Source organism: Lactuca virosa, chromosome 3, assembly GCF_052849685.1.
Source record: "Lactuca virosa cultivar CGN04683 chromosome 3, Lactuca_virosa_CGN04683_v6, whole genome shotgun sequence".
NCBI lineage: Eukaryota > Viridiplantae > Streptophyta > Magnoliopsida > Asterales > Asteraceae > Lactuca > Lactuca virosa.
In genome coordinates, this window is record NC_136428.1 from 92,330,805 (window position 1) to 92,344,481 (window position 13,677).

Genomic DNA, 13,677 nt, shown 5'->3' on the forward strand with positions numbered 1-13,677 from the left:
TCCAAAAGAGTCCATCTGCTTCTACTGCCAAGAGAAGGGGCATTGGAGACGAAGCTGTCCTGTTTACTTGAGAGATCTAAGAGATGGGAGAGTCAAGACGTATGGCTCTACTTCAGGTAAAATCCAATAACTAACTCTATAAGTTCCTATTCTTTGATTTTCAATACATAATGTGATAAGATTACATTTTGATGTTTTGTAGGATCGAAGAAAAGAGGGGAAGTTTAAGGAAAGAAGTAAGCAGAATCTGATCGTGAAGAAATGGATTTCGATCGCATTGCTTGAAGATAGGATTTTTGAGCTACTACTTTAGAGTTAGAATAGATTGCTTAGAAATTGAAATAGCATAGTTTTCATTTGAATTGCATTGTAAGGACAAGTTTTTCCGCAATAAAATGAATTTCGATTTCATCCTATTTATTTATCCTTGCAATGGCATATGTGAAAATGGATGTTTATGTATTTCTAATTTTAGCAATGTTGAATTGGATGTGATTCTTGATTATGTTATTTGTGAAATGTCGAGGATTTGCCAAATAAAGGAAGATTCTCATCGCCCAAGTTTCAATTGGACAGAAACTTGGAATCATACAACTTGGTTGCGTGATGAATGAGAAACTTCATATTTTGGAAATTAGACTAATTCTTTGGCAAAGTGTCAAGAGAAGGACCAGGAGATCGAGTACACTAGGTTGTGCGTTGATCAAGTCCACCACAAGAGTGATAAAGATATTCGTCATGATTTACTAAAGTTTAGTAAATATGATTATACTTATAAGATTAAGTATAATTCTGAGTTGATTGAAAGAGTTTCAATCAATAGCAGAACGAATAAGAAGAATCAAGTAGGCAGAAAGATAAAAGTTTCTCTATTCTAAGAAGAAGGGAGAGTACCTTTTATTGTGTTTTATGATAAGTCTTAATGATTAAGAACCATATCTCAATTGATCCTCTAAGTGAGTCTTAGTGCAGTTGCATGTCTAAGAAGAGGAATTGAGAATTGTAGAAATGGTTAAATCAAGAAGTCAATCATACTTCGTTCCAATATCAAGTCTTAGAGTCAAGATTCTGACATGAGTGACAAGTCTTAAGTAGGTTTATAATACTCGATAAATGTGGAATTTGGAAAAGTTTTCTTATTCTTGCACATTTGAAATTGGTAAGTTGTGATGTCTTGGATAAGACAAAGACCAACCAGGACCAATTGTGTGAAGTGTTAAACTTGACAAAAGGCTACACTAACTCTTCAATATTTGTTTGTCAAGAAATGTTTCTTGACAAGAGAATTTTATATGTCAAGGAGTCAGTGGGAGTCTTAATGGTCTTGAAAAGTTTCAAGAACAAATCAAGAGTAAACCTAGTTGATCATCACTAGCACACGATTTGAGGTTTAAAGCCTATCGTGGATGACGTACTCTTTTTCTGTGCCATTCCAATTGAGTTAATTATGCGTGTGAGATCTATGAGTTCTCATTTGAATGCATAGAGACAAAGCACCTTGATCAATGGAAAGTACATTGATATGAAAGGGTGAGTTGCTTGGAAGACATGGTGGGCATTCATGTTACCATGAGGCAAGAAATCAAGATTGAACAAGTTCAGTCCATATGGTTTTAGATTTGTCGCAAACTTTCGTTTTGACAAATTCACATGGATAGGAACACATACATCATAAAATCTAAGTGTCATAAGGTTTTCCTCCTTCATGAAAATGGTTGTGAGGAAATGCTTTCACTAAGAGAGATTTTAAGAAGATAGCAATTGTGAAAATTGTATTCTCAAATTCGATTATGATTACGGCATCCCTTTTCATAGTTCGAATTGTGAGATTTGGCAATTGATCTAAACATTTAGGACTTAGTAACATAAATTCTGAATTGTTTAGACACACATGTGAGCTATCTAAGGCAAAGGTGTATGAGCTTAAAAAGCTTAGATAAAGGCTTATCAAAGCATTAGGTATTAGAAATATGAACTTAAGGAATTCAATAAGCATTGTTTTCTAGAAGTTCAATTGTTTTTTGAATACATGTCAAAGCTAGTGGGAGCATAAGTGTTATGCTGGTAAGAAAATAATCAACATGTTAGTGGGAGCATTATTATTATGGTAAGTATTGCAAGTTAGCAATATTAATTATAGAAAACAAAGATTCATCTTGCAAAGTTGCAAGGGTTGAAAAGTTGTTTTGCTATAATTAAAGGAGAGAATATTATACTTCGTTTCAAAATTCTAAAGCTTAGATCGAGAAATGTTAATAAATTTAGTCAAGGATACATAGTGCATTCTCAAAATTCGATTATGATTACGGCATCCCTCTTCATAGTTCGAATTGTGGGAACAGGGCACATAAAATATTATGGCAGAAGGATGATGAAGTATCATGTCTTTATGTGAGACATTATGCATCGTGTCCAATACGCTTCGGGTATACGATCGATTGCATATGCTATAATATTAGACCATTCTATAATTTTCCAAATGCCTAGGGCATTAAGAGGGAAAAAGGAACTAGAATCGGTTTTGACTAAAATAATTAAACAACTATCAAAGGACGATCTGAGGTTCACTGAGGATTTGTCACTTGTGAGTAGTTGGAAGTATAGTATTGGATGGACTATATTGCAATTATTATGAATAGATAGGATTCTATTAAGAATGAGTTGTCATATGGCAAATATGGAAATGTTTCCATTAATGGGAGTTGGATATTAAGAATCTATGTAGATTAGAAACTTTTATGAAAAAGGATGTTCAAAGGAATGTACTCTGAGTGAGAGACATCACATCTATAGAATTGTTTTGTAACAATTTCTGATAGAGAACTTAGTAATTTCATTAGCCAAGTCCTAGTGACTTTTGTGCTATGACTTTACGAAAGGGTCGTTGCATAAAATGTTAGAATCTAACATATTCTAATAGTGGCAAGAACCTTGTATTCTTACACTAATGATAAGGATTAGGGATTGTGAAATGAGTTTCATTGGAAAAGGTTTTCAATTGATCTAATTTTACAAATGATGGACCATAGGAAACCAAAGTGTGCATGCTTGGAGCATGGGACAATTGTGGTTATAATTCGAGTAATAAGTTGAGTTTCTGAAACAGTAAGCAATGAATAATGAGTAATCAATATGGTGTTAAAATAAAAGTGTTTTATTTACGCTCAAAAAGTTTTGGGACCATATAGGATTAATATTATTATTGTGTTTCACTTTGCATGTTTTGACTTCCAAAATAACTAGGTTATTCGAACCTCCACAGTCGGTCATACGTTGGAAGTAGGTATGAAGGAAGACTGTCATGAATCTGTCTGTAGATTGTCTAAAGTGTTTAGACATAGCACAAGTTTGCCGCAGAGTTCATGAGTGCTTTGATAAGATTAAAGTATTGGATTAAACCCACGCTCACTTGAATCACTTCATGGTTTTATCACGAGTGATTGGTGAGATGATAATATTGTATATTCTTGAAACCAAGACGTGTGAGTTGTTACTTGCTTATCAGTTGCACATTGATGATAAGTAAACGCACCAGTAACTTGGTGTTATAAAACTTATTGTTGTGTGTGATTCGATTAGTAGGTGCAAGCAAACATTTGAGTCAAAGTTTATCCATTCCTTTTACCCAAGGTAGGATAAAAGCGATATCTGTAGGCCCCTCGATGATTTAGTGATGACAAAGGAAAGTGCTCGGCCGGGCCAGGACTGATTTGATTTGTTCAATTAGTCAGTCATCATAAATCGGAAATCGGGAAACGACACATAGACTGAGAGAATGATTTCAATCCATGTCTCATGTCTATACGATATCTTGTAGAATGGAGGAATATATAATCTTATCTAAAGGACACGCGTATCTGATAAGATCAGAGTTGACAGCGGCTTTTGGAAGCTACGATTGCTGATCAGGTTCTGAAGTCATACGCAGAATAGTTATTAGACTTATCCAAGTGGGAGACTGTTGGATTAGTGTCTAAGTCCATAACTATTTTGGTATGTACTTGACCCGATTATGAGCATGGTCCTTTTGGGTTGCCTTCACCATAGCAATATGTAGGATGAATTAAGGAGAGAAAGGTTTAATTATGATTTATTAATATATTATAAGAATAATATATTAAAGGAGAAATCATATTGTTTAATTAATATTAGTCAAGAATTAATTAAGAATTAATTTTATGACTAAAAGAGATTAATTATATTAAGGGGACTGATATTGTAATTATAAAATAGTTACAAAGTTGGGCTTAGGATCCATTAGATGGCAATGGACGAATTCTATATGGAGGACCATAAAGAAATCGTCCAAGGGCCTTCTGGAATGGTCCATTGGACTGCTTAGGGCTTAAGCAGCCAGATTAGGGTTTCCTAGTTGTAAACCCTAATAGCCTACATGTATATATAGGACCCCTATGCCCCAAAAACGTGGACAAGTGTTCCTCTAGGGTTTCCAGCCGTTTTTGGTGCATCCACTCTCCTCCCTCTTCATCCAAGTTGCTTAGTGGTGTTTGTGACTCCATTAGAGGTGCAACACTTGAGGCACTAAGCTTTCTGAAGCCAATCAAAGCAAGGATTGATTGTTATTGCGATATAACACTCAAAGGTAATTACTAAACCCTTATTTCAGTTCTTATTTGATAGATCTGGTGTTTGTAAGTCTTGGATTCATTGCATGTACAATAGAGAAACCTAGATCCAAGCATTAGGGTTTGTATGAGCACATAGGATTGTTCTTATGCTTAAAACCCATCAGTTTATGCAATGGTTGCTGGCATCTATTATGATCTTCAGGTGGACTACTCTACACAATTATGGAAGGAATTTCAAAAGGGTGTAGAACACACGAATGCTATTCATGGTATTTCATGTGCAAGATACTGGAGTTTGATTTTGCAACACTTTTACAATAAAGAAGGGATTTTGGTACCCACTGATGAAGACAAAGCAGTTTTTCAATCATACCACTATCCGAAGGAGGTTGCAGATAATGTTGATGTTTTTCCTACAGTTGCTCGTATTCCAGATGCGATGCTTAAAAGAGTTGATTCTTCGAACCCTGTATTGGTAGCCTATTTGAAGACAATTGATTCTTCAATTAAAACTGGTGTTTTACTGGGAGGAGATGATAAGAAAACCAAGAAGTCGAGAAAGCATGAAACTGAGTCCAGATCGTCGAAATCTCCAAAGAAGAAGCCTGAAACAGTTGAAGTGACTGTTGCTGAGACTCCAGTAATTGAGCCAATTATTGAAGAAACACAAGAACATGTAGTCCTTCCTTCGAAGACTGGCATGTTTTGAAGAATTAAAATGAAGTCCACTCACAAAAGCAAGTCTCCAACGCACAAAGTGGTTCGAAAACCTCAAATAACTCATCAAGGGATTCTAATTAGAGAAGTGCCCGCACCTGTTTCTCCGGTGTCCAAGAAAAGAAGAGCTGAGGATATGGCAAAACATTTATCAAAGAAGAAGAAGAAGAAGAAGAAGAAGAAGAAGACAAGAAAGCTGGTCATTTCTACTGAGTCAACTGAAGATGATGAAGAACGAATTCCTGAAACTCCTGAGAAGACAGTTGTCATACCACCCGAAGATTCGATTGCCAAATCAGTTCCTGAGGAGGTTCGAACTTCAGGCATCCCTGCACACGTATCTGATACGGATGCAAATATTAATATGGGTGAAGGAGGTTCGAAAAATGAAGCTACAGGTCCATCTACTTCTACTCCTTTTGAAAGTATTGTTTCTTTACCATTATCCACTACACCTCTTACTTCAACTACAAATTCCCCAACATTCGAACATATTCTTGATCAACCTTTTACTTCTATTTTTTCTTCACAATCTACTGAGCCACCCAAACCAACTTCACCTATTCAAGAAACTGTTTTTATGGAGACAGAGACTGATAATGAGGGGTTTGGCGGTATGTTTGAAGAATTGGAGTTTCATGAAGAAGAAGAGCAGTTTCCAGATCACATGCTGATGACCATGAAGCAGTTTAAGATTTTAAATCAAAAGTTGAATTCTGTCATTCAATCTCAAGCAGATCTAGGGGTTGGTTCGTCTGTTTCAAGTGTTGAAGTTGATTCGTTGCTGAAGGTGTTTGAATCCAGAATCATAAGTAAAGTACCGGGGATGCTTAAAGATTCTGAATCTCGAGTCTTGGAGAAGATTGATCATAATGATCAAAACAATGAAATTCGGATCAATTCTCAGAGTTCGAAGTTTGCTGGTAATCTGAAAGAATTGAAGAATGTTGCAAAGGAACGACATGTTCTTTTTATTCAAGATGTGAAGAAAGTACGAGAGGATGTAAACTTGCAGATTCACAAACTTCGTGAAGATATGCAAAAAGAAATTGTCACAGTTCAACAAGATTATGCATCCTTGAATCAAAAGGTTGATATCATTTGTGACGCAGTCACTCGATTTGTTAAGTTGTATGAAAATTTGAGTCCTCAAATTACTCAACTTTCAACATCCAAAAGTGTAAGCTTTGAAGAAGTGCTTAAGTTGCTCAAGGAGTTAAAAGAGATTTCTGATAGGCCGGTTTCTTCTCCATTGATTACTCCTGAATTTTTATCTCAGAAGTTTATCCAATTCGAAGCCATTCTCAACAAGCAACTTGCTCCTCTCTTTCGCATATCAAGTCTTCTTCCAACCACAAATGCCCCACCTGTTTTCACAGGAGTGCAAGGGGGAGAAAGAAAAACTAGTGAGTCGAAGACTAGTGGAGAAGATGCGAAAGTTGTGGGAAAAGTCTTTTCTTCGAAAATCCCTACAACAAAACCGATAATTATTTCTGCTGAACAGGTGACTTCAACAGTCGTAACAACAATGCCAATTGCAAGACCAATTTCGAAAGGAATTATGATTGGTAAATCTTCGGAGACTGGTGGGAGTGGTTCGAATCCAAAAGAGACAATCGTCAATCCAGCATTGAAAGATAAAGGGAAATCGATTGTTGTGGAAAAATCAAAAGAAGAAAAGAAGGTTGAAGCTGATGCTGAAATCGAAAAGCTCAGAATAGTTCAAAGCATTATGGCTCAGCGAGCAAATGATCCGAAGGGAATGGATAAAGGGGATCCAACTAAACACTATAACTACGAAACAATCGAGGCCAAGGTTGCATTCAATCACATGTATTCATTTGAGAAGAAACCAAAACAAACTTATTTGATCACGGATACTGATGTAAGCCAGCTGGATTTTCCAATAAACGAAATGATGTTTATCTTGCCTCAGTTCAAAGCAGAAGGAAACTTTAAAGATAAAGATGAAGGCACACACATGAAAATTCGTTTTCATGCTGTTCTTGGTAAAGCCCCTGAAGAAGTGTGGTCATTAATCAAAATCAAGAAGGTGATCAGTATGAAAAGGGATGTGGTTTTCGAAAACACAGTCCAAAATTTTAAGTATGTGGTTGCCAGGGCAAATGGAAATATTTGCGAATTCACTGTTGCAGATTTTCCATTAATGAACTTGTATGATCTTATACAAGTTGCATTACTTTTGAAAGACAAATCATTCTCATACCTTCAAAACACAGAACCGGATGAATTCAAGCTTGGAGTAGCTCACATCAAGATTTTTATCAAAAACTATTATGAGTGTTTGGCACCAACAGATGTTGAATTAGCTACTGCCAAAGGAATGGAAATTAAAGCTCCAATGGCTCCTATGAAGACACAGGTGGAATTGAAGAAGTAGGCTGATGGTGAAATTTGCCTGAAGTCTTTTGGAATGGTCTTCGCAGGAAAAGACAAAGCTGGAAAAGCTAAACGATTTTTATTCCAGGCAAGTGAAGTAGAGAGATATTCAACATCTCAATATACAAACTTGATTGTTCGTATGAATCATTGCAAGAAGAACAATGAAGGAGACAAGAAAGAGCTGAAGAAGATTATCTCCTGGTACACGGAGATTCGAAGAGTGTTACTGTATTCCATTACACTTCTTACAAATTGAAGACTTCGACTATGATTACAAAGGGGGAGATTGTAAGGGTCGAATTGTTGTAATTAGTCGAAGTATGTTTTGGACTCTTCGAATGTTTTGTAATGTATTTTACTAGGGCGCTTTTATTCGAAGCTTTAGAGTCAATGCCTTAGTATATTTTTTGTATGCTTTCAGTTCCCTATAAATAGGGTTATTTACTAGAGTTAAAAAAAAAAACTTTTACAGACTTGTCTATTGCACTTTGTAAAGAATTCGAAAGCATAATAGAGCATAACAAGATCATATTTACATCCTGTGTTCAAATCTCGCATTCTTACTTGAATTCATACTCTGATTAATTCATTACTCGATTCATTTTTTCATCAGTTTTGGTCAAAAATTGATCAAGTGCAATTCGACCAAATTGTATGAAAGGTTGTGGTGTCAGTGCAATGTAAATGTAAAATAATGATCGAAATGAGACAAATAAGTTACAAGGAAACCCTTGATCCTTTATAGGATCTCCGTTATAAAACCTTGGGAGATTATAATGATCACCTGTCTTGATGTGTTTTATTGATTTAAAGCTGAAATTACAAAGACGATGAAGGTAATACGAGTACAAGTGTAATGGTAGAGCTAACCGTGTGTGTAGTGTGCTATTTACAAGTGTTATTTATAGTCTAAGTTAATGAACAAGAAATTCGAGATTTTCGGGATCCTCCTTGAACAGGTATTTGCACGTTGTTTGACTTAGTATCCCCGTGTCTTAAGCTTGGTTGAAGTGAATTTCTATTGAGAATGAGTCTTGTGCTGACTAGTTCTGCACATGTGAAAAAAATAAAGAAGAATATAGCCGTTACAAGTGTTAGGAAATATTAGTGGCAATAATCAGGATCCAGGGATATGTTTAAGGATCCAGAGGCTTCAGAAATATTTAAGGATCTTTAATATGATTCAAAGATCCTGCCCGTAACAATACTTATAAGGCTGGAGGGAGTGATGTCATATTCCCTCATTTTGCAACTCCCTTATCACACACAAGGAGTGGTATACAATGAAAAGAGGAGAGAGAGAGAGAGAGAGAGAGAGAGAGAGATAAACACTCCCTTTTTTTGGCCGCACCCCCAAGCCGCACACCCCAAACCGCATAGAAATGGCGGTATTCACTACGATAAGACTTGCCACGTAGGATATTACCGCACTCCACTCGCTCAAGTCTAATGTCTATTTTTAGATCAAAATAATGTTTTAGGTATTACAAATGGATCATTACTATTAGTTTAATCATCAAATCCTAATACAATACAACTCAACAAGTATCTAAGAAGAAAACCAAGAGTTGTTCCTGCATTATCAGAGTAATTATTGTCTCACAGAGTTGATGTTCCGAACGACTAACTACCATAAGTTATAAGAATAAGCTTCGATAAATGTGACAACAAACTATAACACATGACGAACCTCATTTAACGGTTTACATGTTTCAACCTCTTATACATATCAGCTAAATGCAAATTGCAGTAATACATTTTCTATGTTTTTATTATAGCATTGTTTTAATTATTAGAAAACTTTTCATATTATTTCTTATTAAGATATTGTTTTTTTTTAAACTACATAATTATAACAATGGGTAATCCAGTAATTCTAAATTTTACATATGTATACCTTTAAAATTTACAAACATCAAAAAGAAATTTGTTTGAATTCAAGTAGAGAATCCGAAGGACAAAAGAGGCGTAGTAGTTGCAAATTTGAGCGAGTATTATACCGAGACTTGCAATAAATTTTCAAATATATTTCTATTTATACTATGAAACATTAAAATCGTGTTCGGTGATTAAAAGAAAACCTAACTTTACGTCATTTTTAGCCAACAACTACTGCTATATTTAATGTAATATGTCTTTTAACTAAACTTTGATGTTAGTTTCCTGCCATTCATGAAATTCTATTTTTTTTATCTGCTTTGTATCCACTCATCCACTTAAAATTGAGATGCTCAATGTTCTTCTAGTTTAAGCGTATCCGGCAAAATTAATTAATAGTTCAAATCTACAGTTTTTATTTGTATATGATTATATGAGTGTTCGGTCAAAATAGTTAAAAGTTTTTAAAACATTTAAAATTAAATTAAATTGCTTATCTAAAACATGTCAATGATTAAAAAAAAAGATAATTAAGTCAATTTCCAAAATTATGAAAGAGCTTTTTGTTAAAGGCTACTTGAAATCTTTTTGGATTTAAAGTTTTTTGTTTTAACTAAAAGGTAGAAGTCTTTTTTTTTTTTTTTTTGTCTTTTTTTTTAAAAAAAATATAGAAACTCTCAAAAACTTTGTACCAAATGCATCATGGCTAAAAAAATTTAGGTCTATGGATATTCCAATTTATAAATTCTCCACATCTTCCACTGTTTCCACATAAATATTAAAAAAAATATATCAAAAGAGAGAAATAAGAACCCATGTATTTGACCTCTTTAAAATTAAACAGTTTTCATCCACTCAGAATGCCTTTTGTACATGATTTGTTTCCAAAACTCTCATTGTAAGCCCTTGATTCATGTATATTCCAAGTATGTATCGTTTGATTTGATCATTTAGTGGTGTGCTATTTACAAGATTAGCAACACACAATATAAACAGTGTAATGAATGTTAAGGCATACGAATCAATTCTTCGTCATGGCATTCCCTAATACCAATTTCCAACGTTTCTTGTCTTGATGTAGGCAAAACATCACAACATTGTCGTCTAGGCGCTTGCAACTGTTACATAAAAATCCAAATAATTAGAGGGACTGATTTTGATAATATTCAATCTTTTGGAGCAAATAAGAAAATGCAGAAATGGTAATTGTTTTAAGGAAAATGAGTAAATGATTGCTCCGGTGATCTCCCAATGGCACTAGAAATATGCCACCTTCCACAATTTGCAATATGACAAATATCGCTAGGTACTTTTTTGAGTTTTTCAAATGAATCATAGAACTTCTTTCTTATTGGCAAATTAACCCAATTACAAGAAATTATTTCAAAATTGTCAAAAGTACTCGGTTTTACTATTCATATCTAATAAGTAAGCTGGTGTTACCTGTTTTAAGTCGAGAGCTAACTTTTGAGCATGCACTTTGATCATTTCAATTCTCCTTGGAGATCCCAAATCAGCTGTGCAGTTTTCTTGTTTCATCAATGTGTAAATGCTTGTCGTCTTATCTCCCTTTTGGAATATATTGTTCATATGGAACACAACAGGTCTTCGACAAGGATCCTTGTTGAGTTCCCTCATGTCAAAACCAAATAGTGTGTGCAACACATTACCTTTTTTCCAAGGTTGGAATGTTGCAGGGATACGAAGAACGTCAGGCAAGAGCACATGGTTTCCAAAGACTTCGACTGCATATCCCCATGAGACTGAAATTGTCCAAGAAAACCAACGATCATAGCACACTGTCTGTTGTATGATCCTATGAGGGTCTAATTTTGCGCCTTTGTACAAATGACGCATAGCATCTCTACTTGTCATATTTGGAAACATTGGGTCCATGTAATCGGTATGGTGAAGAGATACCAATGGCGCCATTGGATGCGCTGCTAATAGTCCATACGGATTTCCAGTCATATCCATCTAGTTAAATTTTAAAACCACAAAATTTAATACAAACTCTAAAAATAATGTAGGGGCTGGTTCTACAATTTGTCAAAGTTGGGTAGTCAAAATGTCAATCAAGAAATCTTTAGGGTTAGAGAAATTCTTATTATTTTTATTGAATAGGATGTAACGTGTATAGAACGTACGATAAACGCAAACAAATAAAGAAGAGAGCTCGAGAAAGAGAAACACAGAGGATATCAATGGCGATGAGTTAACTTTACCTGATGAAAACCAGCTTCTCTAGTAATCCCGACTCCAAGTTCAGCCAAACACGATGAAATTCTTCCATCGCTTCCGTACAGATGCGGGTATCTCTCCAAACACGAATCCAATACCTTCGCCAGTGTTTTCGCCAATGGATAACTGATCGCAAATCCAGCTCCTCCGAACGCCATAGAAAACGAGAAAAATGTATTCTGTACAAAGCTTTCGGAGTTTGATCCGATGAAATACCGCAGATCATGATCGTATTTTGATAGCGTCTTCACCAGATTTTCCGGGAAGAAAACCGTATCATCGTCACCAAACACGAACCATCTGGATAGTAACCGATTACTGATCAGATATGATGGTAATTAATTCACAAAAAGAATTCATATGGCCATATGGGTTTCTAATTTACCTGACATTTGAATGATTTAATGCCACCGTCTCCGACACAACCCGGGCGACACGGATGGCTGACCGGAGACCACCACGCCATGTATAACGAAATCGGGAGGTGTCGTCGGAGATACAAACCGGCGGGAGAAGAGAGGCGTCGGATTCGGAAGGGGCGATTTTATTATCAACTGGAACATCGAGAAAAACACAACCTCGCATTTTATCAGGCTTCCACCACATTTTCACGTATTCTTTCCTCTTCGGCCATGATTTCGCATTGGATGCGATCCCAAAAACGATGTGATCGAGTGAAGTAGAAGACGAAAATCGATCACCACCCAGCAACAAGATTCTGGTGCTAGGTAGAAGCGAAAAGGAAGAGAACAAGAGATAAAGTATCAAACCAATAGAAGAGGAGATGAAAATGAGGTTTATGAATCTAGAATTGAATTGGGTTTTGAAGAACAAGTGAGAAACCTTCATGGTGAAATGGGTATTGAGATTGACAGATTTAGAGGTGTGAAATGGAGGAAATGGATGATATATTTATAAGATGAACTATGGGCGCAAGTTATGGTTGCAGTTGCAGGTAAAGTGTTTGAGCAAATGATAAGTTGAAGTAGATTTGAAGGTTGATCAGAAGCGACTTTGTGGAAAAACTGGAAGAAAAATGCGAGTGAGTTAGGCAACCAAAGGTGTTATTTATTGAATCATTTGGGACAGGTGTTAATGTTGCTGAGCAAGAAAAGTCAACTTCAATGGAGACCGTTGACTAATTATCAAAGAAAGAAAGGAAAATCTTTTAATTCATACTTAGGTGCCTTTTTACCTCGGGATTACTATATATTTTTCTAAAAAAATATTGAGAAATTGGTTGATGGTAGTTAAAAATTTCAAAAGATATTATTTTTAAAAATTACTATATATTACTATATATTTTTCTAAAAAAATATTGAGAAATTGGTTGATGGTAGTTAAAAATTTCAAAAGATATTATTTTTTTCGAAAAATCTGTAGAAAAATCTTATTATTATATATATATTAAAGTTGTGGAAGAAAGGAATAGTAAAGTTGGGATACTTTGTCCAGGTTTGGTCCCTTGATTTAAATATCCCGTCCCTATACTTCTTTAATTAATTTATTCATGTCCTTTTGTTTGTGTTCCATTCAACTTCCTATTTTTTGGCAGAATTGGTCCCTGTATTATTGTTGGAAGTTAGAATACTAAATTTGGATGTTTTTTTGGCAACTTTACTCATTATTCTTTACCCATTTTGACACTTTTGGTCCTTGCAATCAATATTTTTACACTTTTTTGGAACCTTTTAATATTTAAAGTTTGGCCACAAAACTTTAACGGTTTGACAACTTTGATCCCTTTTCTAAAAAGTTGCTAATTCCTACCCCTTTAATTCTTTAGCCATTTTCACACTTCTGGTCCTTGCAGTCAAAACTTTTACATTTTTTGTCCGGGGCAAAGCCC

At 35.1% G+C, this 13,677-nt stretch overlaps 1 protein-coding gene across 1 annotated transcript; it reads right to left on the reverse strand.

The window, feature by feature from the left end:
• Nucleotides 1–10,385: 10,385 nt before the first annotated feature.
• Nucleotides 10,386–12,869, reverse strand: LOC145166181 (uncharacterized). Its single transcript, XM_079085105.1, has 4 exons — nt 12,214–12,869; nt 11,813–12,128; nt 11,031–11,564; nt 10,386–10,705 (listed from the first exon to the last, which is right to left on the reverse strand). Exons 1-4 carry the CDS (start codon nt 12,675–12,677, stop codon nt 10,595–10,597), a joined length of 1,425 nt encoding a protein of 474 aa, XP_078941231.1. The 5' UTR covers nt 12,678–12,869; the 3' UTR covers nt 10,386–10,594.
• Nucleotides 12,870–13,677: the final 808 nt, after the last annotated feature.

Coding starts and splice junctions, on each gene's coding strand:
- LOC145166181 (XM_079085105.1), bottom strand. CDS start 12,677: ATGAAGGTTTCTCACTTGTTCTTCAAAACCCAATTCAATTCTAGATTC. Junction 11,565..11,812: donor GAGAAGCTGGTTTTCATCAG/GTAAAGTTAACT, acceptor AAATTTAACTAG/ATGGATATGACTGGAAATCC. Junction 10,706..11,030: donor TAGCTCTCGACTTAAAACAG/GTAACACCAGCT, acceptor TTTATGTAACAG/TTGCAAGCGCCTAGACGACA.